General features: G+C 49.6%; 14 protein-coding genes across 14 annotated transcripts; 5 read left to right on the forward strand and 9 right to left on the reverse strand.

The window, feature by feature from the left end:
- Nucleotides 1–1,594: 1,594 nt before the first annotated feature.
- Nucleotides 1,595–2,110, forward strand: N7473_004711 (uncharacterized protein; the record flags this gene model as incomplete). The annotated part of the gene is made up of 1 exon (XM_057150651.1): nucleotides 1,595–2,110. One exon carries the CDS (start codon nucleotides 1,595–1,597, stop codon nucleotides 2,108–2,110), a length of 516 nt encoding a protein of 171 aa, XP_057010761.1.
- Nucleotides 2,111–3,033: 923 nt separating this feature from the next.
- On the forward strand, nucleotides 3,034–4,893 carry N7473_004712 (uncharacterized protein; the record flags this gene model as incomplete). Its single annotated transcript, XM_057150652.1, has 1 exon — nucleotides 3,034–4,893. The coding sequence occupies one exon, from the start codon at nucleotides 3,034–3,036 to the stop codon at nucleotides 4,891–4,893; it is 1,860 nt and encodes a 619-aa protein (XP_057010762.1).
- A 1,102-nt stretch (nucleotides 4,894–5,995) lies between these two features.
- Nucleotides 5,996–6,908, reverse strand: N7473_004713 (V-type proton ATPase 16 kDa proteolipid subunit; the record flags this gene model as incomplete). The annotated part of the gene is made up of 6 exons (XM_057150653.1): nucleotides 5,996–6,066; nucleotides 6,124–6,227; nucleotides 6,284–6,434; nucleotides 6,520–6,649; nucleotides 6,776–6,788; nucleotides 6,892–6,908. 6 exons carry the CDS (start codon nucleotides 6,906–6,908, stop codon nucleotides 5,996–5,998), a joined length of 486 nt encoding a protein of 161 aa, XP_057010763.1.
- Nucleotides 6,909–8,005: 1,097 nt separating this feature from the next.
- Nucleotides 8,006–8,659, forward strand: N7473_004714 (uncharacterized protein; the record flags this gene model as incomplete). Its single annotated transcript, XM_057150654.1, has 2 exons — nucleotides 8,006–8,118; nucleotides 8,209–8,659. 2 exons carry the CDS (start codon nucleotides 8,006–8,008, stop codon nucleotides 8,657–8,659), a joined length of 564 nt encoding a protein of 187 aa, XP_057010764.1.
- Nucleotides 8,660–8,848: 189 nt separating this feature from the next.
- N7473_004715 (GMC family oxidoreductase) lies at nucleotides 8,849–11,215 on the reverse strand (the record flags this gene model as incomplete). The annotated part of the gene is made up of 7 exons (XM_057150655.1): nucleotides 8,849–9,378; nucleotides 9,441–9,810; nucleotides 9,864–9,935; nucleotides 9,985–10,447; nucleotides 10,503–10,746; nucleotides 10,799–10,924; nucleotides 10,984–11,215. 7 exons carry the CDS (start codon nucleotides 11,213–11,215, stop codon nucleotides 8,849–8,851), a joined length of 2,037 nt encoding a protein of 678 aa, XP_057010765.1.
- A 1,091-nt stretch (nucleotides 11,216–12,306) lies between these two features.
- Nucleotides 12,307–13,075, reverse strand: N7473_004716 (fungal specific transcription factor domain-containing protein; the record flags this gene model as incomplete). The annotated part of the gene is given in 2 exon segments (XM_057150656.1): nucleotides 12,307–12,940; nucleotides 12,960–13,075. 2 exon segments carry the CDS (start codon nucleotides 13,073–13,075, stop codon nucleotides 12,307–12,309), a joined length of 750 nt encoding a protein of 249 aa, XP_057010766.1.
- A 222-nt stretch (nucleotides 13,076–13,297) lies between these two features.
- Nucleotides 13,298–13,732, reverse strand: N7473_004717 (uncharacterized protein; the record flags this gene model as incomplete). The annotated part of the gene is made up of 1 exon (XM_057150657.1): nucleotides 13,298–13,732. The coding sequence occupies one exon, from the start codon at nucleotides 13,730–13,732 to the stop codon at nucleotides 13,298–13,300; it is 435 nt and encodes a 144-aa protein (XP_057010767.1).
- Nucleotides 13,733–14,887: 1,155 nt separating this feature from the next.
- N7473_004718 (SDR family NAD(P)-dependent oxidoreductase) lies at nucleotides 14,888–16,001 on the reverse strand. The gene is made up of 2 exons (XM_057150658.1): nucleotides 15,222–16,001; nucleotides 14,888–15,163 (listed from the first exon to the last, which is right to left on the reverse strand). The coding sequence occupies exons 1-2, from the start codon at nucleotides 15,840–15,842 to the stop codon at nucleotides 14,930–14,932; spliced, it is 855 nt and encodes a 284-aa protein (XP_057010768.1). The 5' UTR covers nucleotides 15,843–16,001; the 3' UTR covers nucleotides 14,888–14,929.
- A 175-nt stretch (nucleotides 16,002–16,176) lies between these two features.
- Nucleotides 16,177–17,428, forward strand: N7473_004719 (alpha/beta hydrolase; the record flags this gene model as incomplete). Its single annotated transcript, XM_057150659.1, has 3 exons — nucleotides 16,177–16,330; nucleotides 16,442–17,204; nucleotides 17,266–17,428. The coding sequence occupies 3 exons, from the start codon at nucleotides 16,177–16,179 to the stop codon at nucleotides 17,426–17,428; spliced, it is 1,080 nt and encodes a 359-aa protein (XP_057010769.1).
- A 572-nt stretch (nucleotides 17,429–18,000) lies between these two features.
- Nucleotides 18,001–19,076, reverse strand: N7473_004720 (putative short chain dehydrogenase/reductase; the record flags this gene model as incomplete). Its single annotated transcript, XM_057150660.1, has 7 exons — nucleotides 18,001–18,055; nucleotides 18,111–18,217; nucleotides 18,282–18,454; nucleotides 18,513–18,680; nucleotides 18,750–18,811; nucleotides 18,876–18,924; nucleotides 18,977–19,076. The coding sequence occupies 7 exons, from the start codon at nucleotides 19,074–19,076 to the stop codon at nucleotides 18,001–18,003; spliced, it is 714 nt and encodes a 237-aa protein (XP_057010770.1).
- Nucleotides 19,077–19,499: 423 nt separating this feature from the next.
- On the reverse strand, nucleotides 19,500–20,483 carry N7473_004721 (uncharacterized protein; the record flags this gene model as incomplete). Its single annotated transcript, XM_057150661.1, has 1 exon — nucleotides 19,500–20,483. One exon carries the CDS (start codon nucleotides 20,481–20,483, stop codon nucleotides 19,500–19,502), a length of 984 nt encoding a protein of 327 aa, XP_057010771.1.
- A 933-nt stretch (nucleotides 20,484–21,416) lies between these two features.
- Nucleotides 21,417–23,508, reverse strand: N7473_004722 (putative PHD and RING finger domain protein; the record flags this gene model as incomplete). Its single annotated transcript, XM_057150662.1, has 2 exons — nucleotides 21,417–23,128; nucleotides 23,226–23,508. The coding sequence occupies 2 exons, from the start codon at nucleotides 23,506–23,508 to the stop codon at nucleotides 21,417–21,419; spliced, it is 1,995 nt and encodes a 664-aa protein (XP_057010772.1).
- Nucleotides 23,509–24,337: 829 nt separating this feature from the next.
- On the reverse strand, nucleotides 24,338–25,246 carry N7473_004723 (60S ribosomal protein eL43). Its single transcript, XM_057150663.1, has 4 exons — nucleotides 25,170–25,246; nucleotides 25,067–25,097; nucleotides 24,748–24,912; nucleotides 24,338–24,606 (listed from the first exon to the last, which is right to left on the reverse strand). Exons 1-4 carry the CDS (start codon nucleotides 25,186–25,188, stop codon nucleotides 24,543–24,545), a joined length of 279 nt encoding a protein of 92 aa, XP_057010773.1. The 5' UTR covers nucleotides 25,189–25,246; the 3' UTR covers nucleotides 24,338–24,542.
- Nucleotides 25,247–25,978: 732 nt separating this feature from the next.
- Nucleotides 25,979–27,475, forward strand: N7473_004724 (saccharopine dehydrogenase family protein; the record flags this gene model as incomplete). The annotated part of the gene is made up of 5 exons (XM_057150664.1): nucleotides 25,979–26,168; nucleotides 26,252–26,399; nucleotides 26,452–26,524; nucleotides 26,578–26,702; nucleotides 26,767–27,475. The coding sequence occupies 5 exons, from the start codon at nucleotides 25,979–25,981 to the stop codon at nucleotides 27,473–27,475; spliced, it is 1,245 nt and encodes a 414-aa protein (XP_057010774.1).
- Between the last annotated feature and the right edge of the window lie 64 nt (nucleotides 27,476–27,539).

The following is a 27,539-nucleotide window of genomic DNA, read 5'->3' on the forward strand; positions in this document are numbered from 1 at the left end:
CTGGGCTGTGTCCTGTCGTCCTTGGACATATTGCACCATTGAGCCCTACGAAGGGTTAAGTAAGTTCAAAGATGTGAGACTGATCCTTTATTTATATCCCACTCTACGCTTGCCCTACATAGGGCCCATGGTGTCTTAGATCTTGCGGCGGATCAAAATAGAGTGTAGAACGTGTTGGCCACTTTGAAGGTCCCCACCCGTAACTTAGCAGACGCCCCGAGTTCTGACGGTTCCAGTCCATCTTGGGTCTAGAACTTGGCCAAAAACTCACATTGTGGCATGCTCCTAATTTCGGTGGATTGAATAGGTGACTCCAAAAAAGTTTGAGTGCCTATGGATCTAGACCTAGCTTATCAGGGAAGAACTCATGATAGACAACAACCAATCTCAAAAGGACCAGTTTATTGAACACCGGACTGGAAAAATGGTATAAGACGAGGCTATAGAGATACTGATAGACATTCGTTCCCATATCCCCAAAACAGTGCCTCTCAAGAGACAAATATTAGTCCCAGCACTGAATGTATAAGTCCAGCAAAGAACCTTATACCACCTGCTATTAAGCTACTGAAAAGTGTAGTGAATTCCCACAATATAGGCAAGCAACAAGGCTGAAAATGACCGGGGCTTCATGACTGAGTAAGATAATTATGGACCTTCTGTACATCCACACATCCTGAATCAGACAGCCCGACCGAATGACCGATTGTGTGATTTCTACTGACCAAGCCCCAAGCGCCATCCGAGACCCCCAAGACTGACGATTCACCGCCCGCTTTTGCCTCTGCTCAACGCCGATTGGCCTCGTTCGGGTCTCCGATCGGGGAAAGAAGATTGAATCTTCCTTCTTTTGCATATCGCCAATTGACAGTCGCAAGAGCTTCTCTTCTCTGCATACGCTGCCTCGTCTCTGTGTATGCAATGGGTACATATCTCTAACCCAGTGTCTGTTCTCCTGGCCGACCGTGTTCTCTCTTTTACCCGAGCTCCAACTACAAACCCAGTCTCCGCAATAGGGTAATCCGGGTTGCGCCTGGGTCAACGCGGCTCAACTCAGCGCTTGTTCCGACGCCAATCAGGTCAGTATGCGCTTCCAGCACATCGCTCATAGGATCCTACCTTTCGCTCCCCTCGTCACCCCCATTCCTACTCTCGCATGGCCTGTTCATCTCCAGCGCTAATCGGGATCGCCGCATTGACAGTCCGGACCGCGGAACCATCGTCATTTCTCCAATATCCACTTTTTCGCGCGTTGCAACCGCTTCTCTCTCCGAAACCGCCTGTTAATCCTAATCTGTTTCTTCTGATCCAAAATCACTCTTCATACCAGGGGCCGGCCCCCTTTTCTTCCTTTGCCGGTTCAATCGCGTCGGAAACCTCTCCCTGACAGCCATCGGCGCATGCGACGCACCGCAACCTGGGACTCGATATTCCCGGAACGACCAGACAAAGCCCGCGAATCTTAGGGGACATAACCCCGCGGAGATACCGTATAATCATCTACTTCTACACATCGCGACAGACCGATCTTCCTCCAGCAGGCCTCCCAGCAGCCTGCTACACCACCGACTCTCTCTCCCTCTTTCCCCACACCATGCCATCCTCAACCCCCGCCGGCGGCGCCTCCGCCACCCCCGATGCCCTCGAATCCGACCTCCTTACAAAGCTATCGGCCACATCTGCGCTGGAAGATCTACAAGAGAGTCTACTGAGCTCATTGCATCGCGTGGGGTGGACCGAGAAGATCACAAGTCTCGCCACCGAGCTTCTTCGCGCGGGCCGGTGCGAGACCTTTGACGATGTAATGGAAGCAATCGTCGCATCCGCCGAAGGCAGAACACATCCAGCGTTAGGATCCAAAAACACAGCACAAAACGGTGACGCGACGTCAAATGGGACAAAAGAAGCAAAGTCCAACGGGACCAAAAAGGGCCACGCCTCGGGTGGCAGCAAGTCCGACACCCCATATGATCCGGTGAAATATATTGAAGAGGTGGACGTACGCATTCCAGAACCCATTGTGGACGAAGGCGTGCGCGGTTTGAAGGACATATTGCGGGAGATGGTCGACTTGGAAGACGAGAATACCCCGAATGGCGACAAGAAGTAATGAAGGCTAGCATGAGGGGTTTCCTTTTGAAGATATGAACCTATGCATGGCGGCGATTCCCTTTTTCTATATCTCTATTTGCTTTCTATTTCCCATTCGCTTCTGCTGTGTTTGTGGAGTCTTTGAGTTGGTTTCGGGATTGGCTATGGCATTGGATCTGACATGTATCCCATCTACGGTCCCTGGGTTTGCGTGCATGGTGGGCGCTCTCGCATCGGAATAGACAATTGCATTGCGCTGGGACTGATTGTTCCTTAACAAGACATTTGATTTCCTCACTTTATAAAGCATTTTGTGTAATAATTTGCTGCTTAGCCGCCTTTGTGCTTCCCGGCTTGTATGTTGTATGCCAAAAAAATTGCCACACATCTCGGCCGGAGACATCCCGAGACATAGGCCGGAATTGATTCATCTCTACTAATAATAATACAGTCCACCAAAGCATGACTCTATTGCCGGAGTCCGAACTGCCCAATTGTACAGCAGGTGCATGAGTACACTCGGGACTCCTATATTTTTCGCGTTTTGGTACAACTGTAGGACTCGCGAGTAAACATGAAGATCAATCTACAATTGAAGTTAGAGCAGCAAGCATATCAAATGCTACAGTGACTGGTAGATCAGCGGGTAAATTTCCTCTTGATATCGAATTAATTTTCCGATCAAATCGCTTCTTCAATGTCACTGTAACATTAACATCTTCTTCATGGAGTCCCGCGTGCGGGGTTGAAAGTCCGGAATAACCAGCTATGCAAGACGTAGCGAACCATAGAGGAGAATGTTGCAAAGGGATATACAGGATCTTCAAACAAGGATTGCGGTAGGGCAAGTCTTTGAAAATTTTAGACTGATAGATAAATAGCTTGAAATGTTTCAACGAACTGGGAAATACAACTTTACCAAGTGGAAAAGATAACGCGACAATGATCCTCAAGTTGCTCTTCCTTGCCTACGGGCTATTTTCCACAGCAAAAGTAACCGCCCCATTTACCTGGAACAACGAGACCTTCCTTCTTCATGGCAAACCTTTCCAAATCATCGGAGGTCAAATGGACCCCCAGCGCATCCCAAACGAGCTCTGGGCTGATCGCCTCTCGAAAGCACGAGCAATGGGACTGAACACTATCTTCTCCTATGTGTATTGGGACCAACTCGAGCCCTCGAAGGGCACATGGGAGTCCAGCGGGAATAACGACATTGCTCGGTACTTCAAGACCGCGCAGGAGCAGGGGTTGAATGTAGTTCTCCGTCCTGGTCCGTATATTTGTGGCGAGCATGAATGGGGTGGATTCCCGGCTTGGTTGAGTGAGGTTCCTGGGATGGTGGTTCGCGCGAACAATAAACCTTTCCTGGATGCCACTCAATCTTATATCGATAATCTCGCGAAAGATCTGGAGGCCCTTTCAATTAACAAGGGGGGTCCTATATTGATGGTTCAGGTTGAAAACGAATATGGTTCCTACGGCTCCGACCACCAGTACGTCGGCGCATTGCGAGACATGTTCAAAAACGCATTCGGCCTACCACTCTATACCAACGACGGCGGTGCAAAATCGATGCTCGAAGGCGGCCAGATTCACGGCGCACTCGCCGAGACAGACGGTGATCCCAAGACAGGATTTAGTGCTCGCAACCAGTATGTCACCGATCCAACCAGTCTGGGTCCACAGCTCGACGGTGAATACTACGTGACCTGGCTAGACCAGTGGGCAAGCAACAAGAGCTTTGCAACGGACTCAGGGGATGCTCCGAGTATCCAGCAAGTTCAGTCTGATCTTGACTGGATCCTGAAGCAGAATGGCTCGTTTAGTATCTACATGTTCCATGGTGGAACGAATTGGGGCTTCCAGAATGGAGCTGACTGGGGTGATGCTCTGGAGCCTATTACTACGAGCTATGACTACGGTGCTCCTCTTGATGAGAGTGGCAGATCTAATGATATTTATCATGCGATTCGCCAGACTATCGGATCCCATGTCGGTGCAGATAGTATCCCGCCTGTTCCGGTCGACAAGCCAGTGGTTGAAATACCCCCGATCAAGCTGTCGCCATATATGAGTCTATTTGATTCTCTGCCGAAGCCTGTTAGTAAACATTATCCAGTCAACATGGAGGCTGTTGGTCAGTCGACAGGATTTATCTTATATCGACATGTCGTTGATTCGGCCATGAACGGTACTCTCCAACCCGGTGACTCTCCCAGAGATCGAGTCCTTGTCTATGTCAATGGTCATCGAGTTGGAGTCATCGACAATACATACCCTGCACCGAGCACCGTCAAGCTAAACCTGAAGAAACACGATGTCCTGGACTTACTCATCGAAAACCTGGGCCGAGTCAACTACGGACCAAGAATCATTGACCAACGCAAGGGAATTGTCGGAAACGTCACAGTCGGTGGAAATGTTCTCGCTAATTGGGATATCTATCCCCTCCCATTAAATACACCGCCAACTCCCACATCATCAAATGCAAAGACCTCACGGCCTTCAGCTGGATCCGACCCTATCTTCTACACCGGCACTTTCGACGTGGATACAGTGGGGGATACATTCCTTGAGCTTCCAGGATGGATCAAGGGGGCTGTCTGGGTGAATGGCGTGAATCTAGGCCGCTATTGGATCATTGGGCCCCAGCAGACGTTGTATCTTCCAGGGGTCTATTTGAGAGAGACTGGGAACAAGATTGATGTTCTTGCATTGGAGCCCACAGGGAATGAGGGTTCTGTTAGTGGTATTACGTCTCGTAAATGGGGGAATCATCCTGATCCAGATGCTCCATAATGCTGAGACTGGGCAGTCTTTTGGGAGTGCGCAATTTAGTGACTCGAAAATATGGATTGACGAATTCAAATTGCTATGGTATGTTCCTTACCTTCCGGGCGGCACTAGTAGAAGTTACTCGAACATAAGGATTTCTATTCTTTTCTGCTCTTCGCCCGCTCCTCTAGTAACAAACGTTGCAGGATAGGATCTTCCTTTATATACTGATCGATGGCCCCAGCTTTCCAATCCGTGTATGATAAGATGCGTTGTTCAAGAAGACCGCGACGTATTTAAGAGATAAGGCGACGGGGTCAGAATCACTTCCAGGTTTAAACTGCGAGGAAGATAATGTACTAAATTCTTTGGCGCATCGCAGGTGTGTTGTATATATTGATTAATTCATTGATTAGGCGATAATTAAGAAGCCGTGAGACCAGTAGTATCTGGGATCAGCAAAACCTGCCCGGGACAGATATACAGACTGATTCTAGGCATTATGCCGTAAAGACCGTCAACAAAGCCTCCTATTACTAATGAAGGGAGATTGAGCGCGGATAATACAAGGGGGTTTATACAGAGCTAGGGACAGCCCTGGAAACAGTTCGATTAGCGAACAGGTCAGAGAGTGTCAGCCTATTTAACACTACATAAATACTACAGGAGCGACTAAGCTAAGATGGATTTAGGGCGTTACACTTAAGCAGAGATGAGGATATAGGGAGAGAACACTGTAGAGAGGAAAAGATATAGAGGGGGAGAGAGGTGTAGAAAGAGGTTTAGAAAGAGATGTAGTGGTATGTTGGAAAGCAGACTGGATTTACCTATTGTGGTGTAGCAGAATCATGGCAGAAAATAGCGGTGAATAATGGTTGATCATAGTGTAGGTACGACGGCGTAGCTCACTTCGCGCTAAGCCAGATTAAGCTAACCCAACCCCACTACGTACTTTTCCTCAGTCCAAAATCCCACTTCTTTCATCTCCCACCAATCACTCTCACCAATCACTCCCACCAACGCTTTCAATATGTCCGATCCACATCCACAGTTCAGAACTCGTGCGTCCCCGATCTACATCGTCTAGCCCGCGGATTTCAGATACCATGTCCGAGGCATGGGACTCTCATCTGCAAGGCTCAACATCGTGTTTCGCGCGTGAGTTCACAAGCAGGGCAACGATCAGGCCGTACAGGCCTTACCGAAATATTAGCTTCTCACTGTGCGTTCCAGAAGACGTAGTGGTATACTGACCGAGGACTTCAGCGAAGATGAGTATCAGAATCATACCAACATACAGCCTTGGCTGCTGCGCTGTTCCACGAACCCCGGCGTCACCAACAACGCCGATAGCAAAACTGGAGAGAATTTATCTTAGCTTCATCTCGTACTATAATCGAGTTCCGCAACTAACCCAGCTGCTAAGCCAGTGAGGCCGACGGAAAGACCTGCACCAAGCTGAATCAAGCCTGTATATAAAGGAAGATCCTGCTTCAGATCGTTTGCGACAAGAACGGAAACGACTAAACCATAGATCCCGATAATACCAGCCATCACAACGGGAACTATGTCTGTTTAAAATATTCTAAATCAATGCCGGATTATCGAGATAAAAATTCGCCGTCTGCACAAAATTCCGATGTAACATACTCTTCACAATCAAGTCAGGTCGCAGGACACCCATCGAGCAAACACCAACGCCGGCCTTGGCAGTTCCATAAGCGGCACCGAAGCAAGTGAAGACAATTGCACAAACACAGCCCATGGAGCCAAAGAATGGCTGGTAATATAGAAGTTAGCTACTTCAAATGCGGTAGCAAATTTAAGTTTGGTGGGCCAAGGGCATGACCCATGGCTGATATTCGGATCGTTATATTCGAAGTAGCCACGAGGGGGAACAACTCACGGCGTAAACAGGACTAAGGGAAAATTCATTATTTTTGTGCGAAGAACAACAGAGGTGCGAAGAGAGAAATGATAAGGTTAAAAACGAGGTACACGAGATTAACGAGCTTTGCTTACCACAGTTCAGATACCATTTTGCATTCGATTTGCCTATTTGAGCGATGTTAGAGAACTTCAACAGAATTTTGAAAAGGATTATTCTCGAGAATTGCTCCGAAACATAAGAAATAGAGGCTGATTTATCGAAATTTGACAGACCGGGACAGAATTGCCAGGGTCATGACATCTGCCTAGGCTAGGCTTCCAAGTTATGTATTCCCCGCAGTTCTTCGGAACAAAGCGAATGTATGAGGTTGCATCCATTTAGCGCGGCAGTGTCTAGTATTTCAATTTTCTGTTACGCTCAGGAGCATATTGGACTATAATATACCATTCAAAGAAGCCCGGTATCAAGTCAAAGGAGAGAAGGAAGAGAACGGTTTATCTCGTCGTGGGTCCCCTGATATGCTTATATCCCGAATCTGGCAATGTTTGCTCTCCTCTTCGTCCCTAGATCATACATGTAAGCTTCCAAAACATCGAGTGGTCCTTATTTACCAAGCCGTTACATCCCTCACATCTTTACGATACTACAGGATCGGTATCCATTCGTTTGGCTCGATATATACAGTGGCAAGCCCGCTTGGCAATGTAACAAGAGGCCTTTGTCAACTTTGGGGGCGAAAGCAAAACCCTATATAGTTGGCCGGTCTATGGTGTCTCCTGGAAGACAAAATAAATCGGTCATAACCGACACATAGGGAAAATACAATGTTAATGTTGGAATACTTGACTTAGCCCGGCTCTCAGCTTGACCACCATCAAAATACAGCCACTTACAAGCTTTATCCTAATATTCCGGTTACTATTAAGTCCTAGGCCTCGCTTACTTACGAGGGCTATGTCGATTTGAGTAACCAGACTTCTCTTTGAAATATTTTCAAAGCTATCCCTTCAGATGAAAAGCATCCACTATTCCTCTCCCTCTTTAGCGATCTACAACACGGGTTGCTAAATAATCATCCCGCTTAGGCATTTTCGGGCCGCCGGCCCTTTTTATATAAGGATTACAAATAAAACCCCTACCAAATACCTAGACAGAAAGGCGATAGCCAAGGCGGTCCAGAATCGTCTTATTCTGGAGATGGTCACTTATGGCTGGTTAAATAATACCCCTCTCCCACCAAACATAATGTCACTTCGCCAACGATTCGGAACGAAGCGAGTACCGCTCGAGTCCGGTTACTTTGAGGCTGGCAACCAGCCGAACGTGCGACTGGTCGATGTCAAATCGAATCCTGTTGAGTCCATAACTGAGACTGGAATACGCATCCGAGATGAATCCTTTGATTTTGACATGATCATCTAAGCCACGGGATTCGATTCCGTTACCAGATCCTTCACGGCAATTGATTTCCAAGGAGTCAATGGAGTCAAGCTGGCAGATCGGTGGGCTGAAGGGCCCCGCACATTCCTTGGTTTGTTTGTGGAAGGCTTCCCAAATAGGATGATGGTTATGGGACGCCATCAGATGTTTGGGAACATCCCACGGAGCATTGAATATGCCGTGGGCTGGGTATCGCGGTTCATTGAGTTTTGTCGGGACAGTGGTATCACCTTTGCGGAAACACCACACCAGAGAGTTCTCGATTGGCCAGAGCATGTGCATACTTGTGCAGATGGTCTACTTGCTAATGATGTGGACTCGTGGATGACCGGCGTGAACAAGAATCTGGCTCACAAGCAAAAACGCATCATCGCAAGATACCAGGGCCCAGCTCCCGGTTACCGCAAGCTTGCCGAGGAAGTGGCTATGCGAGAATTCGGAGATCTGAAACTGGTATGACTGGTGATCCTACTAAGAAAGTGGATTATTTTTGCCATATTTTGTGTCATTAGTCTGCAGTTTGAATTCAATTATGGTATCTCTCGAGTCTATCACTGCGTCAAGTCATTAATAAGAATGTTGGGGCGTAACTATCTAAATCCAGTCGCTGTCATGATGAGTCTAAGGCTGCTCCTAGGCCTGAAATTTTCAGTTCAGCCCTCCAAAAGACAGAATTACAGCAATTGCCAACGGCAGCCATGCAAGGATTGACACAGGGTATCTACTGCTGGAAGTACTGCCATTGGCGTGCTTGCTGGAACTAGCGGTGCTAGTTGTGTTAGCGGACGTGGAGCTGAAAGAAGGAGCTGTTGTGGCCAGAGCCCCATCGTAATACTTCCGAATGATAATTCCTGCTTGCTCAGCCACTCCGTACGTCGAAGCCATCAAGTGTGTGGACAATGCAATGGGGGGAACACTCGCGTCCGCGACTCGGACATTTGCAAGCCCGTATACGCGGAGGTTCGCGTCGACTACACCACCTTGATCACGAGGAAGCATTGCGCACGATGACGACGGGTGGTACTCTGTACCAGCTGACTCGATTATCCACTCAAGCCACTGATCATCGGTTTGGACAGATGAGCCGGGCGATGTTTCATTGGTGAGTGTGCTGCTGACCGGAGCAGTCTCGCCCAATTTACGTGCAAGTTTCAGCCCTTCGCGGAGAATCTCATAATCTATGAAGCGAGTCAGCAAAGTGATTCTGGAACCATCGGAAGACACCCAGATTGTCACGTACCAACTGGGTTGTATAGATAATTCGGGTCAATGACCGGGTAATCCATTGGGTTGGAAGAGTTGATATAGATACGACCATGGCTGTAAGGATGCTGCAGAGCTGCAGTGATGCCGACGTCGCCGTTGCTGTCGCTGTTCATGAAGAGTAGTTCAATCTGGCCAATTGGGCTACTGAAGATAGTAGACGCAGTCGTGTTGCAAATTGCCGTGTATCCATCGACAACTCCGTTATCGTAAGTCGTGTTTGGTTTGTACTGGTCAATTTGACTGAGAATGGTTGACTTGAATGAATCGACTTTACTACCATACATTCCGGTAGCGTTCACATAGGCGACGGCTGAGTCGATATAGGTGAGGAAAAGAGTGTTGTTCTATATGATTATTAGGACTCCGCAAGCCTTTCGGTTAATCTCAGGAGACTTACCCTCTCGCTGCCATTATCGTAGAAGATCGATCCTGCCGTTTCCACATTCGTGGTCCATTTCACAGTAGCGCTCTGCTGAGGTCAGTGTGTAATTCATGTAGATGCCAAAGTCATTACTCACCAGGTGATCTTGAAGATGCTGTCCAACACCGGGAAGCTCAGAAACAAGATCAACCCCGGCGTTAGACAAAACGTCCTTGGGGCCGACACCACTATGAAGCAGCACAGCTGGACTACCGATAGTACCAGCTGTTAGGATAACTTCTTTGCCGACTTTGACCGTGAGCTTTGTCGTCCCATTATTGGTCGTGTACTCAACAGCGTTCGCTGTGAGATTTCCTGACGAAGTTGAGTTGTCGAAGATAATGCGAGTGACATGAGCATTAGCAAGCACATCGTAGTTGCCCGCGTCTGCGAGCGGGTCAAGATATCCAGTGCGACTATAGGATCGCGTCCAGTTCGTGGGATTGATGCATGATGTGGACACCTCAGAACCCCATGGCTGACCACCGTACATGTCCTTGGAAGCCGCAATACCCATACTCACCAAGGATTCTTCCCACTGCCCAACTTGAGCAAACGTGCTATATCAAGATCAGCTTATTCCGTCCCGCTGTCGACAAGAAACGTTGAACATACAAGCCAGGATATGATGCGTGGATTGGTCCGTCTGTGCCATGGTCTGCTGTATTCCAGGTGATGTTTGCCTCTTGCGCGATGCTCTCGGATGGGGCCGTGAAGTTTTCACTTTTCTTCATTGCGGCGTAGAATGAATCCCAGGCCCAATTCTCGGCCCCATCCATGTCTCCCAGCATATCTTTCCAGGCATTGATCTCAATTTCTCCCGGGCGGGTCAAATACAGCCCATTGATGGCGGAACTGCCTAAATTGCTCAATGTTAATACACGTCTAATCGAGAAGGCGCGACAACGAACCTCCAAGTACCTTGCCACGAGGCCAGTAGATTTCGCGATTATTTGCATTAGGCTGAGGAATGGTATAGTAGCCCCAGTTCAAAGGTGTCGTCCACAGAGAGTCAAAGTAGGAATATGCTGGGGTATCTTGAAGGTTGTTAGAATCGAGCGAAATGTACTCTGAGACAGTACATGTTTGCGCGCACCTATACGTTCTCGATATTCATCTCCATTGCCGCCAGACTCAAGGACAAGGACAGTGTGTTTCGAATTTTCAGACAGTCGCGCGCCTAACACGAGACCAGCCTGACCTCCACCGACAATCACGAAATCATACGAATCGGAGATCTCTGTACGTGGCGACAATGCATATGCGACAGGCACAGCGACCGCAAGACTGGCGCTGATGACCCGCGCAACGGTCAGATTCGGTCGCATTGTATGCCAGCAATGAGGTGCGATGAAGTTAGCTATGCACAATCGACATCGAACATGTATTAAATGACCGTTGTCTCGGGGATCCTGAGCTACAAAAATCCACAAAGAAAATTAATTGCCCCTGATCCATCTAGTGGATTTGAGCCAGGTACCCGGGCCACATATGAACGAAGAAAGCTTAATGCCCACCATGCTGTGGATAGATAGTCTCAAAGCTACGCGTGATAGGCGCTGTCTAGAACAAAAGATTGGATGAAAGCCTTGTGCGATCGAGGTTGTTTGGATTCGATCCACAAATGAGATCCTTTCCAGATTCCAGCCCCTATCGCCCCGCCCATGACTATCGTGGCCAACTTGCATCCACGTTCAGTCAACTCCACCAGGTTAATCTTTCCGCCCAACCTCGATAATTATTTGCATGCCCGCGGGTCTTTCTTGAAACACTGACGCAATGAGAAAGAATATGACAAGGATTTGTGAAGGCCAGAGCCAAGTCGTCGTCATTCGCAATGCGTTGTTACGGTCCAATCCGAAACCGATAGCGGCTGGTCAAAATGTGTCGATTGTTTTTTAGTTTGTCAGGCGCAAATAAATGATTCTTGTACTCCATAGTGTTGCCATATTCACGGCCCTATGACCCTTCAGCCACCAACTGCAGACATTGATTTGAGGCGCACCGGTATCACCTCAAAGAAGCCAATGAAAGAAAAATGACATTGCAGCCAGCCCCCACTTAGCCATTAGACGTCCCGACGGTTCAAGTGGATAAGCCACTGAAAAGTTGATCTTGTAGATTATTAACATTGGACATGTCCAAAAAAAACCGGTCTAAGCAAGACTATTAAATCTCAAGGTAGTAATTTTGCCGCTGATCTTTTCAACGCGCTAACGCACCTCGGCAAAAGATTCCGTAGATTCAACGATTCTGACTCTTTGTAGCTTCATGTTGGCTGAAAATGGAATAAATATGGCCATAGTGTGACCTTCAGTTGCTTTCTTTTTTTCTGCGCGATTTGCTTCTTCATCCGATTGTTGGCTGAATCTTTCTCAATCACCCCACAACCTCAAAAATTCTGAGCCATTCGTTGCCTTCAGAAAGCGAATAAATTAGGATCAGACAGTGTATCACAGGGTTCAAACAAATCCTGAATGTGCAACTTGGTGTCAGCGAAAATATCATCATCAAAGAACAACTCCTCTGTATGTGGTACCAGGAGCCGACTCGCAATCGCACTGGTCTGTGGTGTCGCAAATGGGAAATAAGTAGTCCAATCGATGCCATCGGTCATTGTCATATAGCCTGTCCCGTCGCCCATACCTAGTTCGGGACCAGGTGCTCGCTGGGAGTCAATATCCGAAGCCACTGAATTTGGTCTTATTCGACAAAATCCGGAGTAGAAGACGCCTGCTGTAGGCCACATCCTCCGTAGCTGGTCCACAGCTAGAGTTAAGACGTCGAGGTCCTCGTTAGCACCCTTGGAGAGATCTTCTATGCGAAGCGCCTGGAGAAGTGCAATAAACGCTGTCCCACAATACCAGCCTGTGATGGCCATGAGGAATCTAGTTCCACCGCGCGAGAGTATGTCTTTCATCACGCGAGCCATACATGTCGCTGCCAGTATTGCCGGGGGATATGCATGAGTGAGAGGCTGTGTTGACGAGGATCTTTTGATGTGAATAATGATTATAACAGCAAGGTATGGTAGGTGAAGTTGGTGGATATTCCTGTTGAATGATGTCGTACGATCTGACCCAATTGGTAATTGAAGGTGTTGAGGCAGTGATTGTACCCAGTGGATCCAGCTCACGGGCTAAATGTGCAGGGAAAGTGGAAAAAGTCGAGTCGCAAGTCCGCCCCATATACGGAGTACTTCACAACCTTTCCAATAATGCCACATAGTCGATTCAGTATATGAAGATCTCACCACTCTCCTTCTCCAGTGGATTGGGAAGGTCTTCTAGTGTTTGCTCAGAAAGTGTGCAGTCTTCTGGATCAATAACGCACGGCTTACTCTGGCAGAGGGCAGTTAGGGCGTTCGCGGGCGAATGCAGTCCATCAAATGCGACGTCGTATGCCGAGATCTATCTGCCGCCGGAGTGGATGATCGAGAGGAGGTTCGCGATGAAATCCGAGTTGTTGACATGACTTCCAACCAAAGCTAGGGCGTTCACTAGCAGAGGAGACCGCATCAAATCTTCACCATGACTATCCCGATCTAGAACTGGGCACCATGGATGGCAGTATTCAAAATATGTCTCGGCAAAGGACTGCTGCAGATTAGGGTCGGGTAAAGTCGGTATAATGGGGAGTCTTTCGACGACCTGTCGTTCTTGATCTCTTGCGGTTGTCTGAAGCTCCGGAAGAAAGACAGGGCCGACAGGATAACTATCATTATGCTCTGAGTGATCCTCTGTTCGTTGGGTGCAAGGTGAATCATAGGGGTGCTTCCCAGCAACGACCTGCTGGTTGCTCCTCTGATGGCCTCGGCTGGAAACTGATTGTTCACCGCGGTCCATTCGACGACGTCGTCACCTGTTACTTGTTCATTGTGTGTGGGTGTAGATATAGTTTGATTTGGCAGTGTGCCGCCGGAATATGCAAGCAGGTCAATGTCTTCATTGCAATCAAGGTTGCTGGAGCTGGCAACATGAACACCAAGGTCTTTGGCTGTATTTAAAGTTGGTTGATCCCTTTTCCCAGACTTGGCCCGGTCACTAGATTTGCTGTCAGGGGGTGTTAAGGGAGGGGCAGAGAGCCTTGACGGTCGACCTCGTCGAGACGGTCTAGTTCTGCAAGAACGAGTCAATAGCCATTTCTCGTCCGACAGGAGTATAACACAAAACAAAAAAGATACATACCGGCAGTCTTTCCCGGTAGTCGCACACTTAGTACAGTTGTTTTATCCCTGGACCCCTCGTGATTGAAGGTCACATCGGATCTGTCCACGTTACTATTATGGATCGACCGGAGAAATGGGCCAGTTTTGCTTTCTTGCTGTGGCATGCAACGCAGGCTAACTCTGCCCGCTTGCGTTTTGGTTGCTGACCGGTAAATTGCAGCCATAAGGGAGCCGACATGATACCCGCAGAATGTGCTACACTGTTGCCGAAAAATTGCAGGGAAAAGCTCTCTATGCGAGGAGATATTTGACTAAGCGTCAAGCTACAGGCCCGAGAAACCGCCTAGGTTTGCTTTCAGGCGAAATACCAAATTGCGGGGAAGCTGGCATTCTCCGCAGGCTCACTAGATTTGGTCCCGTAAATCGACCTTTTCTCCGAGTCATTCGGAGCGGCATTTAGAATTGATTCATCAAGCTACTACTGTAAGCTCCATCATTTCCACTGCTAAACCATCGGGAATATCACTGTGACTGTTCCGGGGCTGAGTATTATTTTCACATATGGTGGACAGTATCGCGATCTTATAGAGGTACTCGACCTGATCGCGAAGAAGGTCATCCAACCTCAAGTGGAAATTGGAAAGTTGCGGGACTTCCCAAAAGTTTTGAATGACCTGGAGGATGGTAAGATCAAGGACCGAATCGCTCTGGTGTCTGACTTGGTGGCTTGAAGGAATGTGCAAATCCCATCGATGTACATAGTAGCAAGGTGGTCTCTCAGGGAAAGGAGCTTCCCATTCAATCATAAGGTATTGCTCACATTCATTAACTGCTTGCTTGTATAATTTCAATATACATGTCATAGAAATTCTCTCTAACCGTTGACACTTGCGCTCTTTGTCATTCCAATTCCTACTGCCGCTGTTGTCCCTGCATCAACAGGCAGAATGACTCCTGTCATCCACCGAGCATGAGGACCAGCAAGAAACACGACAGCACCAGCGCAGTCCCATCCATTCCCCTCGGTTCCCAAAAGACTACGCTTTCGGCGAGCCTCTCTAGCCTCTTCACTCATTCCTTTCCCATACATCATAGGGGTATAAAGCATCTATCAACGGAGTGATCAGCTATGGACCTGGCCTGACAAGTGAAAGATCGAAACTTACGCCTGGACAGACACAATTCACACGAATACCCTCCGCGGCATGATGAGCCGCCATCGCACGCGTCAGATTAACGATGGCACCTTTTGATGTGGGATACAGGAGATGCGGAGTGCCGCCCTTCAAGCCAGCAACACTACCCATATTGACAATACTCCCCTTGATCTCGTCCTCATTCCGAGCCATCACAGGAATTGCATACTTGCTCATCTGCACCATGCTCGCGACATTGATCTCCATGCTCTTTGCCCACTGCACCATATCCACATCGACAGCTGTCCCCGGCGCACCTCCGACTCCCACATTGTTGACAAGGATATCGAGTCGACCGAAGTTCTCAATCGCCGCCTGAACTGCAGACTCACAATCGGTTTCAGAGGTTACATCCGCGCGAAAAGAAATTGCACGCCCGCGATTAGGGTTCGCGGTGATCATCTCCACGGTCTTGTTGGCCCATCCCAAATTGAGATCAACACATAGCACGTCGCAGCCATCGTCTGCCAGGAGGATTGAAATCGCTCGGCCATTGCCTATACCATCACCTAGGCAGCCTGCGCCAGTAACAATCGCAACTTTGCCCTTTAGCGACCGTGAGGGTGGTTCTGATAGCGGGCCAGAATCCATGGTTGATGATAAGGTCTCGCCCGAGGGTTGATTTGCGAGTCAGAACTAAATGCTACCATTTTCATATTTTGCCTATAACACCAGGCCACCCATTCCAGGCGTGCGATCCTACCGAAGAGAACCGAACGCCGAACGCCGGTATTCCCGTTTGGGCTGAATATGCGGGGTACTCAATTATTGATAGCCGAGCCGAGGCGCATAGGGGAAGTTGGCGCAGATCGTTTGTGAGACAGATGCCCCTCTTGCATTGGCACCCTCAGGAACTCAGCTTACTGCCACCAAGATCGACTCCTGTACAGATCACAAACTCAATATTAACATCACCAAATTCACTATGGCGGACTTCTCTCAGTACACGGGCCCCAGTGCAGACTGGATCGCCCTGGAGTCCACGCTGCCTCCGATGCCTAACCTGCCAATCCTGGAATTAAGGGCTCTAGTCAATAAGGGGCGAGAGGAACTTGCCGCTCATGGCATGAGAAGCATAGGTATGTTTGTAGGGGCCAATATGCCAAACTCTGATTCCAAAGCTATACACAACGGCTGGGACAATTGGCTCTCACGCTTCTCGGGGCAAGCTGATATGTTCCTTCCCGTAGCCTCCCAGATCCAAACCCAGGACTATACAGTCACGTCTCGCGACGGTGCATCCCTAGAAGTACGAACATATCGCCCATCTAAAATTCCAGCCTCTCAGAAACTCCCCGTGTACATTCATCTCCACGGTGGAGGTTATCTCTTTGGAACCCTCTCTTCAGAAGACGCGATCTGCTCCCGAATTGTTGTCTCCCGGGTGCAAAATGACACCCCAGTCGTTGTCGTCAATGTGAACTACCGCCATACCCCTGAATACGAATTCCCCACAGCCTGGGACGACGTCGAAGATGCCTTCGTCTGGGTTCATGAACATATTTCCGAAATCGGCGGTCTTGCCGACCAGGTCGTGGTCGGTGGCATTTCCGCCGGAGCTCAATTAACCGCATCTTTGACTCTTGCACAATTGTACGGAGACAACGAGCGTCTGAAGGCGTGTCCGAAGATTCGGGGACAGGTGCTCATGATTCCCTGCCTTGTAAATGCAGAGTATTATGCACCTCGCAAAGAAATGCTGCTCAATCCAGAGCTGTCCAGCTATGTGACATGTGCCGAGGCGCCGATTTTGCCTGTTTCAAGGATTGAGCTCTTCATGAGCTTGCTAAAGGTGAAGACCTTCCCAGATGCCGGTCGCAATCTGCGGATGAATCCTGGCAATGCCACTCCAGAGGAAGTGAAGAATCTACCCCCTACAACGTTTGGTATCGCCGGTAATGATCCGCTTCGTGACGAGGGTCTCCTTTTCGGGAAGTTGTTGAGTGAGAATGGGTAAGTACAACTACATTTCTCTATAACGAATGCTTTAGGTTGCTGATCAAGATGCTCTTAGGGTTCCCACTGATGTTAATGTTTTCCCTGGTGTACCTCATGGATTTAGACGGCACGGTGACAAGCTCGCCTCCAGTAAGAAGTGGGACGAGGTCATGAGCGGTGGTATTACTTGGGCTCTGAGCAATCCCGCAGTTGCTCCTTTTGAGATCAAGGCAGAATAATTCCCAGGGCTCGAGAGGAGGATAAACCCAGTAAGTGCCAATTAAGTATGGGGCAGATAAGACGGCATTCGTATATCAAATTCAGAATTTCGGGCTATCAAATATGAGCTAGTACCTGTTTGATTTACGTTCTTGGGGACACTATATGGCCTGAAAAGGCTGCTGTTCTCCAAAGCTACTGAGTCGATTGAGGTTTCACCGAGCCAACATGCCCGTCGAGAACGGGACATTGATTCGGAACGCTGTATGCACATACCCTCCTATTTCATGATTTCTTAGCACCCTCCGGAGTTCTCCCCTTACTCCAACCGGGCACTCACTGATCCTCAATGATCCTGAGCTGAACCTCCTGGGTATGTTTAAAGTAACCCTCCTCAGTATGGTCATCTTTACCAACATCCATAAACCCCTCTTCCGCAACCAATCTTGGCGTAATCATCAAAGAGTGGCCTATCATGCTTAGTCTCTGTGAGTACTGAGAAAACTGGGTAAACCATACCATTAATCGTCCTATCTGTCGCAAGTCTCATCATGCAGGTGGCAACGTCCTCCTGAGAGCAAATTCAACTCCCTTAGATATCAGCTTGTGCTTCGTCCTCAGCTGAGCGGATGGCGCTTTTAACGTAGCTATTTTTGTATGTTAGAGAGGTTCTGATGACTTTTGTCTTAGTCAGGGACTTACCAAGGGGCAACGTAATTGATTCGAATCCCTTGTTCATGCGAATTGCGTCGTGCAGTTCTCATCAACCCTTGCAGCGCATATTTAGTGCTCGTGTACTGCCAGTTCGCCTGTTTCAAGCGTCAGACTAAAAGTAACATTCAGTCACTGCTAGATTCTTGTCTCAGTACGTACTGGCGAATCAATCCACGCGGTCATGCTTCCAGTCATGATGAAACAACGATCCCAATCCTCCGTATCAGGCTGTTTCCGGAAGTAGTGCACGGCCAACTTCCATGTATACATTGTACCAATCAAATTGACATTGACGATATTCAGCTTCGGTTTTACCGGCGCAGAATCAGGATCTGTCAAAGACGTTAGATCAAATTGATTCCTTAGTTTCGTGTTGCAAATATATCACACCGTCCAACGGCCATAAATCATCACCAGAAGCACGACTAATGCCCGCATTTGCAATGACGATATCACAGCTCTTATGCGGGGAGTGCGCAATCGCAGCTTCAAACATAGAGACTTGATCTTCCCAGGAAGTGGTGTCGCATTTGACGAACTGGGCGTTTCTGTAAAGCTCTGTCAATCTAAAGCTCAAACGATCGAACACTCAGTCCCCTGCCGTGTGAAGACGGGGCACGGACGGACTAAGCTCCTCTGCAACGCCATTACCCTTGGTAATGTCAAGGTCTGAAATTGCAACGAATGCCCTAAATTTGACAAAGAGTTTCCATTAGCCAGATGTTTGGGCATACGGCCCGGGGTACAGCATACCCTTCGGCGGCAAAAGCTCGGGCCGTCGGCTCACCCATGCGATTTTTTCCTAGATAAAGTCAATATTATAGCCCTTGAATTCCAGGTATTGTATAGCACACCGCCAGTAACTACAACACTCTTCCCTTTCAGGACCTCTCGGTTTGTTGGAATTGTGCAGTCCACCGGACCAGTATACTCGTATCGAGGTAATTGCGGCATCTTGCTTTACAGGTGATGTTCTTCGGAAGTTCAAGATTTCCACTTCAACGGTGTTACTCTCTATGTTAATTATATCGTGTTCGATGCGATTGAGTACTTTTATGCCCCACTGGACTTTCGCACCCCGCGTATGAACCGATTGCCGTCACTCGGCAACCCCAACAGAGTATACCGATAGGATGCCGACTACAGCCGACAAGGTGCAGGTTCTATTCTAACAATGCAAGAAGTAGCTTTAGGTCTTATTCGAGGAGAAAATCATTCTTGATCTTGAAGAACGGTCCAATAGCCTGTGCTTTCTGTCTGCGTATTAATGTAGTTCTTACATTTTGTTCATCTTGGACTCATGCTATGATATGAGAATGTGCAAAGCGCCTTCCACCTATTGTGGTCGAGTCCGAATCCAGCAGACCTTCACCAGTATCAATTTCCATATTTGTCTTTGAGCGATTCCCATGGTTCCGCGAAAATTTGCAACGACGCTTCCAATACACTCCTCAGGCGCTGGTTCTCTGCCTCTGACTCCTTGAGTTTCCGCGCCATGTTCTCCCATTCTTCTTGAAACTGAGCGCGCTCATCTTCCAGGCAGTACACTTTCTCTGTTAGGAGAAAATTCTCTTCTTCAAGCTGCTCCAACCGCGTCTCCGTTTGCGAGGTCTCCACCACTATCATATCGGGAGTAGGGGACGCTTCTTCGCAGACGGCTGGGCTCTGCGCAGTCTGAATGGAAATTTCATTGGACGTTTCCGTGACTGGCGAAGTAAATGTCGATGTTGAGGTAGATGGTATCTGTGCAACCGCGATATTTGAGGCCTTGAAGTAGAACATCGTCCCCTGGGTTAAGGTTTCCCATATCCGCAATTCTGCGCCATTCGCAGCGAGCAGGCGCACCATTTCATTAAGATCGGAAGTTCGAGCTTGATCGGTGCTATCCCGCTCACTGCGAAGCTTCTCGGTCGCTTGATTATGAAGCTCCATATCCGTCGCATAAGGCGTCAAGACACCCGTAATCATCATGGGCAGCGCCGGGTCCATAAGCTCCCCGGTTAGAGCTTGGTACGTGTGCCAGAAAAACATAATCTGGATTTCGAGATGAGTGAAGAACACACTATGCTTCTCTTTGTATCGTTGAATGATGTTTTGTACCACGGTTAATGTCTCAGGGGAGACCGAAGCCGTCACTATTGCGGATCTCCCTGATCGAGTGACTCGCTGGGGCGTCGAGGCGAAGTCTTGGGTTGATAGTGCCCGCAATTCTGAGGCCACACGATGCTCTTGCTGTTTGCGCCGAGAATATAGAGCACCTGGACTCAATTTCTTTGTCTTCGATTTCGCCAGAAATTTCAGTGCTTCCTCGGAGGGATGGCACCGCTCGCAGTCACAACAGTCGGAATGGCGCCGCGTCATGATGTGGAACAGGCCTGAGAGGTTGAATGAGATTCGGAAGATAAAATTCAAGGTTAAAGATGCCAGTGAGAGTTTTCGTGAAGTCACTGCCCAATCTGGCTGGGCGCTGAAAAGGGGTACAGAGCTTGGTCAACAAAGAACAAAGAGATGAGCGGTTGTGGCTTGCAGAGGTAGCTGGTGATCATTCCTTCGTACGATCGAAGATGAGTGAAAGATTTGAGCGCTCCGGAGATTTGAAAAATCATGAAGTGGTTTGTTCAGGAACAGGTCAGAAATCAAGTCGGTCGGTCAATTTTTGAAGTAATGACCCAGGCAGGCCTAACTGAGATGCTGTGTAGGCAACTGCGACACAGGCACCACGACTCCCTGCGGGTCCATAAAACTTGAGGACAAACATTTTTCTAGACAAGGAAAAGTGTTGCGCGAGACTTTGTTCAAGATGTTTGAAGTAAGTGCAGGAAACTTTCTGACTTTGAACTTCTCAAAGTGACCGATCACATAGATGTGTTGATGCCTGGTCTGTCAGGCAGCACGATGGTCTTCATGTCTCTCACACTTCCAACTTCCTTTCCTCATATCCTCTCTTTTGAGGCTTTTGTTTTCTTTGAAAACTACTACGTTGTTCTGAAACACTTTTACACACAATCTGAAACATTCAAGTCGCTGTCATTATGTCATGGGTATGAGAAAGAAAAGGAGCCCCCAGTGAGTCCAACTCATTATCTCGCTAAAGAACAAGGACCATATGGACTCCGCCTCTGATGAGATGCGACCCAATGCCATCAAACGCCAGTTCAATAAATAAGCAGTATAGGCAATCAATCGCTTCGCTAAGGCCAGGGAAAAAAAGGCCCCTCCACAAATCCTTCTTCGCAACAAACGCCACCAAACGCCATCGAAGTAGAGAGGAAAAGTCATATCATAGCAGTAAGATCAGTGTATATCGCCATCCGAGTCTGCTGCCGCCATGGGCTGTTTCTGCTTCTGCTTCTGCTTCTGTCGGTCTACTTGATTATTCTTGTGTATCGCGCCCACGGTCTTTTGAACCTCGAAGTTGGCTGTATTCTCCAAGTCCGCGCGGGCCTCTGCACTGAGCGTTTCGACGGTTCCAACGCGATCGTACAGCACGCGAGAGATGGTGCGGTTAGTCTCGGTATACTCTTCCCGAGAGATGGTCTTGGAGCGGTAGTGTGGCTTCAAGGCCATGCTGACCATGCCCCGAATGTCGACTTTGACGGCCAGAGAGGGGCCGGCACGAGTGGGCGATGTGTCTGCAGACGGAGGATGCGACGATTCAACGACTCGCCGCGGGATGCGAGATCGTGGGCGATTAGTCTCCCGCTGAGCTGTTGGCTTCTCCCTGTTTGCACTTGGAGAGATCGGACTCCCCGAGAACGACACTTCGGGGGAAAATGGAGGTGATGAAGGTTCGACGGGAGAGGAGAGTTGAAAGGGAGATATAGGCCGACTGCGAGAATACGGAGGGGGTGTCGTAGAGGATAGACGAGGAGAGGAGTGGTTGGACGATACAGGGGAGATCGATGGAGAGGAAGGCCCCGGAGAGACATGGTCGGTAGGAGCAATAGATGTGGGAGCTGAGAGCAAAAGTGGTGTTGTGCGCTCGGTGGTGGACGCATCTTCCACCTCCTTTAAGAGAGAGGACAAAAAGCTCGGTTCACCGGAAGCGTCTCCGTTGACCCGAGCATTTGCGTTCGTACTCAGGTTCACACCAGCGTTGGCGTTCGGGTTGACGTTAGAGACGTTCGAGTTGGTGCCGCTGCCGCTAGCACTGGCACTCGCCGCTCTAGAGGACTCCCCATTTTGTTGAGCCATCGCGGCGAGCTCTTGAGGTCGCCGTGTTCGCGGCCGCTTGAGTTTGCGCTGTGGCTCTGTGGGTTCCGGCGATGGCGATAGCGTCGGTTCCTTGCGTTTACGAGCAGCACTTGGATTGTTCTCGATCTCGCGAGCCCTTTCAAACGCGTTCCAAGCCCGCATCTCTTCAAGAGACTCGGGCTCAGGCGTCGGGTTCCTGGGCACACGAGGCCGTGATGGCCGAGCGGGTTCTATATCAAATAGAGAGGCACTGTCGCGAAAACGACTACCGCCGCCCTGCCGCTCGGCAACCTCGAACCGACGCTGCCAGGCACGGAATTCACGCTGGTTAGCCTCCTCCCGACGACGCTGCTGCAAGACCCGTTGCGCCGATCGATCATCATCGAAGGGGAAGTCCAGATCGATGTTCAGATGGTCCCATACGGATTGCCAGACGCGGGCCCAGTGCAGAGAATTAATCTGATTCCTGCTTTGGGCCTGGCGTTGTTGGCCTCGAGTGCGACGGGTCCGCCGTTCATTTGTACGGGACGGCCGAGCCGGTGCCTCTGTAGTAGGTTCTAGAGCACGTTGAACCTCACAACGCTCGCAATACCATGATCCTGATGGGACTTCATCCAAGCCTACGCAGTATACGTGGGAAGGCGCATCACAGCCATCGCAGAGAAGGAGAACGTCTTCGTTATCACTCTCACCACATATTGTGCAAGGTTGGTAGTCAAGGAAGTCATCCTCCACGTAGTCGATGACCATCGACGGGTCGATCTCGGCGACCTGAACTCGGTCTTGGACAGCATATGATGAAGTAACAGGGCCTATAAGATAAACCAATATGATTAGTAACAAAATCCTCTTCACAAATGTAGGACGGAATACAGGTCCCAACGGTAACAAGGGCAACAAAGTACATACCTCCCGGCCGGTCACTCAGCTCGACCATATTGAAACTCCGGCGACATATTGGACAACTGTTTGCTCGTTCCACCCATGGCTTCAGGCATACATTGTGCAGGATATGCCCACAAGGCAACAACTGGGCTATTTCACCAGAACCCTCCTCGTCACCGAGCGTAGGCGCCTTAGCCGTTGGGTCGGCACCATCGTGGAGATGGAGTCTTGGCACTGGCTCGACGGCGAGGGGATCACTGGCGCTTTCGCCAAGGTCTCCTAAACAGACAATGCAGGTGTCGGACATGGACAGTATAGAAGGTAGGGATCGATCGGTTGAGAGACGGCATGAAGCATCGAAACGAAAGCGCGCGAGGGGGGAGAGAGAGGATGTGTGTAGGAGAGAGTGTAAAGTGGAGAAGCGGCAGCCGGGCCTTTTGAAGGTGGGCCGGGATTTCCAGTCTAACGCAAAACAGGGCGCCAACGTGACGGAGGCGAATCACCCGCCAGCGGGCGCATGCGAATGAGAGGCCCCGGAAATTGAGTGTGGCCCTGATACCTGCAAGATGATTCAGTAATCTTTCCTAGGGTGTGAGATCTTGGAATCTTGCCGATCTTGAACCCTTGGTTGTGGTCTGCACTCTTGCTGCAAGGCGCCGATGCGGCACGTCCTGAACATCCACTTTCTACACGGATAGTTGGTCAACCTTTGGCGGTCAACCATGAATCTACAAGGTTTCCTAGCGGCCACGTTTCTGAGGACCTCATGGGCTAGTTCAGCATCGTCTGAGTCATGCAGCTGAGCATCCATCCGGGCAAGTTGGGGCCGGAAATAGTCCAGGCGCTCCAAGCCACCCGCGGTGAGATCGGGCCCATGCAAGGACCAGGCGAGAGTCCTCAGCCTCTAGTTCGTGTAAATTTCGGGAAGGCCAAGGTTGATGAATAACGCGTAGATTCAAGTAGGATGCTCGGTCGGAAAGGTCACTAAGTTAGCAGATGATGGTAGAGTGTCCGGGAGATAATTTGGTTCTACGGTGATTGCCCGAGTCCTGCATGGGGTTGTATAAGAGCCACCATGTCGACTCTGCAGGGTAAACTGCCCTTGGCTCAGGCGGAAGGATCAAAATCAGGACGGTCGGGCAATCGGTTTCGCAATGATGGAGTAGAAGACTGCCAAGGACTATTCAGGTGGCTGTTGGCCAGCACCGGATAGGTCGGGAAAACCAGATATTACGCAGAGATCCGTGGGGAAGGGGATGCAAAATCTTTATGATTCCGAAATTTTCATTTTTGGTATTCAAGACGTAGCCGTAAAGAGAAAGGAAACCACATTCATGACGCTTAGATCTCAACGATCTCACGGAGACGACGGATGGTGGAGCGGGTGGCAGCAGCGGCGGGGGTCCTGTAGGTGGGATATTTGGTCAGCAATTGTTCCCATGCAATCCTCGAGTCGATGTTGAATTCCGGTTTGCATCCAATCTGATGTTCCTCCTCTTCCCGGTCTGACTCGATTTTTTTTTCTTCAGGTCGTGGTGCGACTTACGAGACGGTGTAGGCACCACCGGCGACGGTCTTGTTGCAGCCCTTGCACTCCCAGATACCAACAGCCTTGCGCTTCACGGTGTTCTTTCCGCAGAAGGTGCAGATGTAACGGGCGTGCTGCGAAACTTCGGCCTTCTTGACCTGCTTACGCAGAGAGGCACCGTATCTGTTGAGAAAAAGAGTTCTTGGTCAATATCGCGTGCTTTTGATTCGGGGTCGCCAATTCTCGTTCGTTATTTCACAGTCGTTTGGGCGGTCGAAGTGATCACGGTGGTTCGAGGATATAGGCGAGAGCGAGGGTTCATGAGTGTTGAGCATACCTGGTACCGTACTTGCCGGTGATACCGACCTCTGAGAAAAAAGTTAGCAACTGGAAATCGAAGGGAACGAAGTGCAGCGGTCAATTCGAGAGGTTCGACATACTCTTGGTGCGCTTGGTCATCTTGGCTGTAAGGCGGCTGTTGAGCGTGAAGATGGATAGCGAAGTGGTCGAAAAGAGGCTTTAGAAGAGTGGTTGTGGGTGGGCTCGCTTAGGGCTCGGGGCCTTGGCGTAGTGCGGTCACCTGACTGGGGTGATGTAAAGGGAGGGAAGAGGAAGTGGCAGGCGGTGAGAGGGACATTTTGTCAGGGCGCAAATTCTACGATTATGTCATTCATCACGGGCGAGCACAGACCACCTTATGTTGTCCAGCGGCAGATCTTTGTGCCTGAGGCTGCACTGGTCCTTCAATTTGCTGGTCCTGCATGTCAGATATCTGAAGATTATGGAGACAAATATAGAATTATTGTACATCCTCCGTATCGAGACAATATACCATGTACTTCTCTATCATATGTATCAATATCATCTATTCCTATATTTCTCTAGTGAACCTTCTTCTGCCACCAATTTCAGTCCAATGAAGTGGGCACGCATCCCAAACAAGCACAAACCGCCCGTCGGCCAGACTCAACTATCCGGTCACGTGAGAGCTTCCGCGGCACAAACAACATCTTGACGACATTGCCAGCTTAGCCAGGAAGCTATCGTTGCAGTGTAACCTGACAAGGATCTCTAATAAGGGTCTCGAATTCCCCAGCCTCGATTTGGTTTTTGACATTCTTGCTTGACGCTCCTCAATCTTGCCTTCATCAACCCCCTACAATCTGCGGACCGAGGCGCTTGTGACCCACTGGAGAGCTCCCCCTGCCAAACCAATACGTCTCCAACAGCAAGCTACAGTCTCCACAACATGGCTTCCAACAGACAATATGACCTGGTCCTCCTGGGCCCCACTGGCTATACGGGTCGCTTCTGCTCAGAGCACATCGTCATGAACCTCCCAACCGATTTGAAATGGGCGATTGCAGGTCGTTCGCCACAGAAGATCGAGCCTATCGCCGACGAGCTCAAAAAGCTTAACTCGGATCGCGTTCAGCCTGGTATGATACAGAACAAGCTTTCCCAATAACTCTATCACGTCTTCTTCTATCTTGGATAGTTTCTAATCTTAGTCTTGGAACAGATGTCCTTGGTGTCCAGCTCAACTCGACCGAGTTGAACGAGCTGGCGCAGAAGACTAGGCTCATCATCAATTGCATTGGCCCCTACCACCTGTATTCGACTCCGGTGGTTGAGGCCTGTGCTGCGCACGGCACCCACTATGTTGATGCGTAAGTCATTCCACTGCTTGACTTGCACGGGCAAGTATATTGACTCTTGCAGGACTGGCGAGACCCCGTGGGTCAAGCTGATCATCGACAAATATCACGAAAAGGCCAAGAGCAACGGCGCGATTGTGAGCATTCATAACTCAATACTCATAGTGATTTACGTTCTGATTGAAGTTAGATCATTCCCTCGGTTGGCGTCGAGAGTGCCCCAGCAGACATGCTAGCCTGGGCACTAGTCAAGCATGTCCGAGAAGAACTCGCATCCCAGACTAGGGAGATTGACTGCTGCATCAAGGAGATGAAGTAAGCTTCCTTTTTGCAATATCACATCCACATCTCTTTCCGTTTTCTAATCGAAATACTCTAGGACCTCCGGCGCCAGCGGCGGCACTCTCAACACCGTCCTCAGCATCTTCGACTGGCTCCCATCCTCCGAGCTAATGAAATCAATGACCCCCTTCGCTCTCGCAGCATCCACTCCACCCAAGGACATCCCCCGCGACTCCATCATCAACAAGCTCTTCGGCGCACGCTGGATCCGCGATCTAGGCACGGTGACTACCTCCCCCTCCGGCATCGCCGACATCACCATCGTCCACCGAAGCAGCACGCTAATGCCCGAGCTCTACGGCAAACGCTTCTTCTTCCGCCAATTCCTGCACGTGCGCAACTCACTCATCGGCGTCGCCGTGCACGTCGGTTTCCTGATTGGTATCTCGCTGCTCATGATCCCGCCTGTTCGCACGCTGGTTCGGAGATTCATTTTCGCGCCGGGACAGGGTCCAACCATGGAGGCGTCGAAGAATGATCGTCTTGAGTATCATGCTGTGGCGACGGCTGATCAGGAGGGTCCCTCTCCTAAGCGCGTCTTTGGCAAGTTTACTTATCACGGGAGCATGTACGTTTTGACGGGCTTGTTGCTGGCTGAGGCCGCGATGACTATTCTCCAGGAGGAGGAGAAGGTGAAGAAGGTTTCTCGTGGTGGTATCGTGACATCGGCTACTTTGGGTCAGGAGTTTGTTGATCGTATTGAGAATGTGGGGTGCCGCATTGATACGAAGACTTTCCAGTATTAGCCTGTGAATGGAGACGCAGGCTAATGTGTTGTTCTTCGGTGGGAGAATTGCGAAAATCGGCATC

Source organism: Penicillium subrubescens (genome assembly GCF_028828155.1).
Source record: "Penicillium subrubescens strain IBT 31985 chromosome Unknown utg000003l_segment0_segment0, whole genome shotgun sequence".
Lineage (NCBI taxonomy): Eukaryota > Fungi > Ascomycota > Eurotiomycetes > Eurotiales > Aspergillaceae > Penicillium > Penicillium subrubescens.